The sequence below is a fragment of the Cynara cardunculus genome, unplaced genomic scaffold (genome assembly GCF_001531365.2).
Source record: "Cynara cardunculus var. scolymus isolate 2C unplaced genomic scaffold, CcrdV1 Un_Scaffold_4847, whole genome shotgun sequence".
NCBI classification, from domain to species: Eukaryota; Viridiplantae; Streptophyta; class Magnoliopsida; order Asterales; family Asteraceae; genus Cynara; species Cynara cardunculus.
Genome location: NW_020202102.1, coordinates 23,170 through 29,315, shown reverse-complemented (window position 1 = coordinate 29,315; position 6,146 = coordinate 23,170). Strand labels below are relative to the sequence as shown.

At 35.1% G+C, this 6,146-nt stretch overlaps 1 protein-coding gene across 1 annotated transcript; it reads right to left on the bottom strand.

Annotated features, from left to right (window-relative positions):
• Positions 1-474: 474 nt before the first annotated feature.
• LOC112504182 (photosynthetic NDH subunit of lumenal location 4, chloroplastic) lies at positions 475-5,787 on the bottom strand. The gene is made up of 5 exons (XM_025108132.1): positions 5,347-5,787; positions 1,589-1,681; positions 1,408-1,468; positions 903-971; positions 475-786 (listed from the first exon to the last, which is right to left on the bottom strand). The coding sequence occupies exons 1-5, from the start codon at positions 5,725-5,727 to the stop codon at positions 704-706; spliced, it is 687 nt and encodes a 228-aa protein (XP_024963900.1). The 5' UTR covers positions 5,728-5,787; the 3' UTR covers positions 475-703.
• Between the last annotated feature and the right edge of the window lie 359 nt (positions 5,788-6,146).

The following is a 6,146-nucleotide window of genomic DNA, read 5'->3' as shown; positions in this document are numbered from 1 at the left end:
TTTCTTTCGCTTTATTTTTCTCAAAAATGAGTATATTTGTATGGAGACCGTAATCAATAGCTCTCTACATGGGAGAGGACGCGTGTATGTATATCTCACCTCTTAAACCCTATTTTTGAGTGAGATTTACTAGAACAGTTTAGTTTGGTTATACAAAGAGAGAACATTTAATTACTCTTATGTTTTTTCTATGTAAAAAGCAAATGATGAGTCTTATTGTGAATTTGAGGGGTTGTTTGTTTACCTCTTAATAGTTTCATTAAGAGACACCCTCATAACCGTTAAATGGTGGATCTTGTTTGGCAAAAAAAAAATCCATCACTTAATGGTTATAAAACCTTCTGAATGATTTTGTATCATGTGCCTTCCTTGACCATTCAACGCCCTAATTTCGTTGTAAATAATTACCAACCAATTATATTTCATTTTGCACTATATCATGAGAGCCCTTTAATCATTCTGACCACTTAATCATTCTGCACCAAACTATTCAGTAATTGCCAAACAGTCCATGCATCATAATTCAGATGGATGGTTAAATTGCAGAAGTTTTTCCTTATACAAACAATAGTACCATATATATATTATATAATTTATATATCGGTGAACGACTAAGGGAAAAAACTTTAGAGGACTCGCTTGATTGTGCAGCAGCCGGTATGCAGTTTATACCTTCCTAATCCTAGTGCAGCTTCGACCACCGTCATTTTGATCGGTTACCCGAGTAGATGTTCACAAAGTTGATGTTATATAGAAGTGTTGCATTCGCAGGTATATTGCAGTCCCCTATGGTTACAAGAATGAGTCAAATGACTTCAAATCTTTAGGATGGATAAAGGACCAAATTAAGCATAGAAACAGTAGAAACAGAATAAAACTTGAGAAAAGATAAAGGGGGGTACCAGAAAAGCAACCAGCAGGTTCAGGTCCGTACGCTAACTGCGGAGGAATTTGAAGTTGACGTCTTCCACCTGTGGAGGAAATGGCAGCGTGTTATAACCAAAATAAACGTTGTCGGAAAATGTGGAACCCCATTAAGGCTAAATGGGCACATAATGTCCCAGAGTGTCGAGAGAGGACTAGACGAGCACAAATTGTCCCAGTGTGTCGAGTTCATAGAGTGATTGACTTTGGCTCTGATACCATGTGATAATATGTGGCACCCCATTAGATTTCCATAAAAAAAAATCCTTCTGGCTAGATGAGCACATAATATGCCAAATTGTTGAGTCCTTAGAGTGGTAGACCATAGTTCTGATATTATGTGAGAATATGTGGAACCCCATTACATTATGCTCCAAAAGAACCCTTGAGGAAAGAAGTGAGTTTCCAACATATATTGAGGAGAAATGGTCAAAGTCTAGCTGATGTAAGTTCCAACATCATTTAAGTTTAACTGGATCTTACCAACAAGCATGGGTGGAACACCCTCGCCCCCAAAGATCCCTTGATCAAGTCCCTTGATCACCTGGACATAGAAAAGGTATAGCAGAAAAACAAAATTAAACGAAGCTTTAGATTCTAAAGAATAAATACTTCCCTTCAACTAATGAAACACGAAAGTACATGGAAATGTGACATTTCGTACCTTGCCAACACCAACACGCATTGTTAGAGGCCTTCCACGTTTATAACTGCTGTCGAAAACTGTGCCATCAGCAAACCTTGCAGTATAATGAATCTAAAAAGGGGGAGAAGGGATGTCAAACGAGCATTAGAATCGCCATATATACAAGGTATATATATACATACATATACGCGGAGGCTCAAATAAGAAAGGCATAGGTTGAGAACGTGCGAATAAATGATTCATATGTGAATCATTGGTAAAAGGAAACATGGGTTCACATATACATTTTCAAATGGATATTTTTTGGGTTTACCAGTGATTCACATATGAATCGTTTATTTCAACATTCTCAACATTTTTGTGCTTCTTACTTGAACCTTTATATATATAGGGGGCCTTCTTTTGAGAACCGTGCAATTTATGAGATCAGTGATATCCAATATAAACCACAAATTATATTAAATTAATTGGTAAATTAGGAAATTAGTAAAATAAAGATTATTATTACAGATATTTTACAAATTTTCTCTCTCCTCTCATTAACAACGTAATCTTAAAAAAATAACGAAACTTAACAAGTAACGTAACACATTGTGAATACCAGGTAATATAACAAGTATCTAACCACACTGTGAACACTAGGTAACCTAACAAGTATCTTAACACATTGTGAACGCCAGGTAGCCTAACAAGTATCCTAACACATTGCGAACACCAGGTAACCTAACAAGTATTACCATGTTACTCATTGTAATCACAAGTGAACACAATGTGAACACGAAAACATGAAAACCACAAAAACAACTATTCACTAAAAACTATGTGTAAGGACTTGGATACACATTGTGAACAAAATCAATAATCAAGTCTGAACACCCGTAAAACATATGTAAAACATCTAGTGAATCAAAAACCAAAAATCTATAGTACACAATTTGAACAACTATCTATAGTATCACGATGTAAACATTGTGACTACCTATTTTTTATATATTGTGATCACTTATTTTTTTTATACATTATAATCACCTCATGAACACAATGTGACACAAAATTCCAAGAACAAAAACCAAAAAAAAAATAAAGATCCCTAAAAGCATTCTGTAAGGATTTGCATACACAATGTGAACAATTAATTAATGTTTTATTTGAAGAGTTATGGATTTTTATTTTGGGGGGGGGGGGGTAAATGAATTAAATGCATTTATGAGTTGCTAAATTACCTTACATATATATTTATTTAACAAACAACATGTTGATCCAAACTCTCTAAATGATTTGATGATGATCCTTTATACTTAGCGAAAAATACTTAATTCTGTTTTATTCAGTTTCAGTGATCATCACTGAGTCTGTTCAGTGATCGTTGGACGTGTATTATAAACATTTCTAAAGAACAAGTATTCTTCAAGAAAACAAAATTCACACCAAAGGAACCTTCAGCAATGTCGAAGATATAGTTGAAGATAGAGACAAGCAGTTCGTTATCTGAAGCGGTTTCAGTGATAACAAGCATGTCTACAATCAAGTGTGAAATCTACTCAAGATTCAGCGTACACTAAAGAAATTCTAGAGTTATGCCAGTGTCAGCGATCAAATGAATCTTGTTCTACAAGATTAGTTTTTGTCTTATCCTCCTGCACACAAAGGATAACCTTATACCTCACACAATAAGGCACATGTACGGAGTCACTCTATTGTCTCCAAGCGTGCTAACCTATTTTGTGAAAGACTATTGTCCATATACGACCAAAAGCCTGTATATCTGAAGACAAATGACAAACTCTCCACTATAAGTTTGCCATGTGCTTTGTACCATCTGACTTGCATAGAAAGCAATGGGTATAAATAGCCGAAAAGACTCTCTTCTCAACATGCGAAGCCAAGCTTAGTCTCAAGCAAAGAATAGTACATTCTTAAGCAAGCACTTTTCCTCTTGCTCTTCTGTGTATCTTGTGTGCTTCCTAGATTGTTTAGATTAGTTCTGTATCTGATCTTTTTTCGCAAACAATCTGTAAATTCTGTATTGATCTTCTCATATCAATAAAAGATTTTAAAAAGTAAAAATAGTGTGTTTGTATTCATCCCCTCTTTCTACAAACTCGTTCCTATAAACTCTTGTAGATCTGTCTGAGACCAACATAACATAATTATCTTAAATTAGTGGCTCACATTGGAGGTAACGGATCTCACAAATACTAGGCTTCTCATTTGATTAAGCCTTATATATATATATATATATATATATATATATATATAAAGTGACACAAGATGTGTGATGAAGGTCCTACAACGAAAAAGAAGAAAAAAAGATGTCAAAATGCAGAAGGGTCTTGAGAGTAAGGGGAAGTTTGTTTATCTCTTAATAGTTCCATCAAGAGGCAGCCTCTGAATCGCTAAGAGGTGAATCTTGGTTGGCAAAAAAAAGTTTGTCTCTTAGTGGTTTAAAAACCCGCTGAATGATTTTGTATCTTGGGCCTCCCTAAACCATTCAACCCTAATGTCATTCTGAACATTTACCCAGCAGCCATATTTCATTTTGCACTCTATCTTAAAAGCCTCTTAATCATTCTGACCATTTAATCATCTCACACCAAATGATTCAGCAACTGCCAAACAAACCCTAAGGCATCAACTTACATTTGGTATAACAACTTTCTAATCTATAGATTCAATCCCATTAACCATTCATATATAAACAGATTTACTAGTTTCACTTCATCGTATAGTTCTCTGACAATGATTATAAGTTGTTGGTGCCATATCTAATAATCAAGAGATGGTTTAAGATTAACATATTCAAGGTTATCTCAACACATACTCCGTGTGGAAGTCTAGGCCGATGAATTGTATTGAGGAAAGAAGAGTGTTCCAACATGTATTGAAGAGAAATGGTCCAAGTCAAGCGGAAGAACACAAAAAGTTTTGCAGGCTATCAAACAAAAAGATAGAACTGGAAGAAAAAAGATAGCACACATATATCCTAGTTGATGAAAGTTCTTCAGCCTCTCCGCCTTTGCGTATACCGATCCATTGGACTACGGTATAAATGTATTGAATCATATCAATTAGAAGACTCTAAATGGTGATTGCTAATTATGCAGGTGACTGAAAGATTAGGACACAAGGGTTTAAAGCTTAAAGATTAAACAGACCCGCCAAGCTAATGTTAACAAATATGAAAATGCAGCTAACTAAATGTCAGTCATAATCTTTCAACTTTAGACCAGCAACAGGGTGAGATCATGCATGAGAAGGGCTCTTCGTATATGCTACTTTATGCTTCATCTATTCATATGAGACTAATTTCTAAAACAGTGTTGCATAAGTGGATATCATTCTTCATTGCTACCCTTGTTTCAATGTTTGATATGTATTTTGACTTTTCTAGTCAAATTAGTCACTTTCTGGATACAAAACCAAAATGAACGATTAAAGATACATCATTGCTAGTACCCTTCATATGCAACCTGGAGGTCTTATTTCATATGATATTTTTCACCCCAAAAATCTAAAGAAATTGATCCTGTTGATCCTAAGAACGGTTTATTTGAAACAAAAGTCAACAAAATATATCCATGTTTGAACCATATCGTTTAGATAATGATCAGTCCCAAGGTTCATAATGAATCAACAACTAGACATAATTTGACAATCTAGGTCAAATTATTACTCTACTTATTCAAAATTTATTTAGAATTCTGCTACTGCTTGAATTGTTGAACATAATATTGTTCTAATTAATCAATTTGATCTCAAAAGCCTGTATAACTCACATTGATAAGTTGAGAATACGGAACTTCTTCACCGAACCCAACAGCCACATCGCAGTAACCAAGACCTGAAGGCGCAAACTGAAGCTCACAAGAGGGTTCTGCAACAGTGGCGTAATACTCGATTCTGGTAGCATTGGCATCAAATGGGGATGAAAATAGCATCGTAGCAGCTAAAAGTGCGACACCCATGTCCAATAATCTCCTCTTGTTGTTGTTAGGTTTAGGAGTAAAACCAGTATTCGAGTCTAGAGAGGGATTCGAAGAAGATGGTGATGATGCCTTGATGATGGTGCAGTGGCGGTGTGGCCTGGTGGTGTAGGGTCGAAGGGTATTATGGTACAGAAACGGTGTGGTTAGGGTTTGAAGCATTGAGATCGCCATTTCTTGTGACGATGAGCTTCTTTGTGTGTCTTGTTTTCTATCAGTCTATCTAGAGCTTGTGGACAATTAAATTCCCGCCTCTATTTCAGCTCCGATTATTATGGGAGTGCAATGAATTAGGTGAGAAAATATGTAAATTTTGTGCATTTACAAGTAAAGAAACTTAAAATGTTTTTAAGCTATACTACTTTATAAACTAAATTTTATAAAAGTCTTAAAAACAATTTTAATGTATAAAGTACTATATATTTATGTATAAAGTCTTAACAGTCTTAAAACCAACTAATAATGCATTAAGTACAAGTTATCTTCCCAAATAGCCGCTCCCGTCATACGTCCCCAAGGCCCAAGACGACGATTCACAAATTGATCTTCCTTAAGATGTTGATTCAATCTTCGATATGAGATTTATCATTCAA

Excerpts from the sequence above, each read along its gene's own strand:
- LOC112504182 (XM_025108132.1), bottom strand. The coding sequence starts at position 5,727 with ATGGCGATCTCAATGCTTCAAACCCTAACCACACCGTTTCTGTACCAT. Across the intron at positions 972-1,407 it reads TGTTCCACCCATGCTTGTTG|GTGGAAGACGTCAACTTCAA; the intron begins GTAAGATCCAGT and ends TTTCCTCCACAG. Across the intron at positions 787-902 it reads ACCTGCTGGTTGCTTTTCTG|GGGACTGCAATATACCTGCG; the intron begins GTACCCCCCTTT and ends TTGTAACCATAG.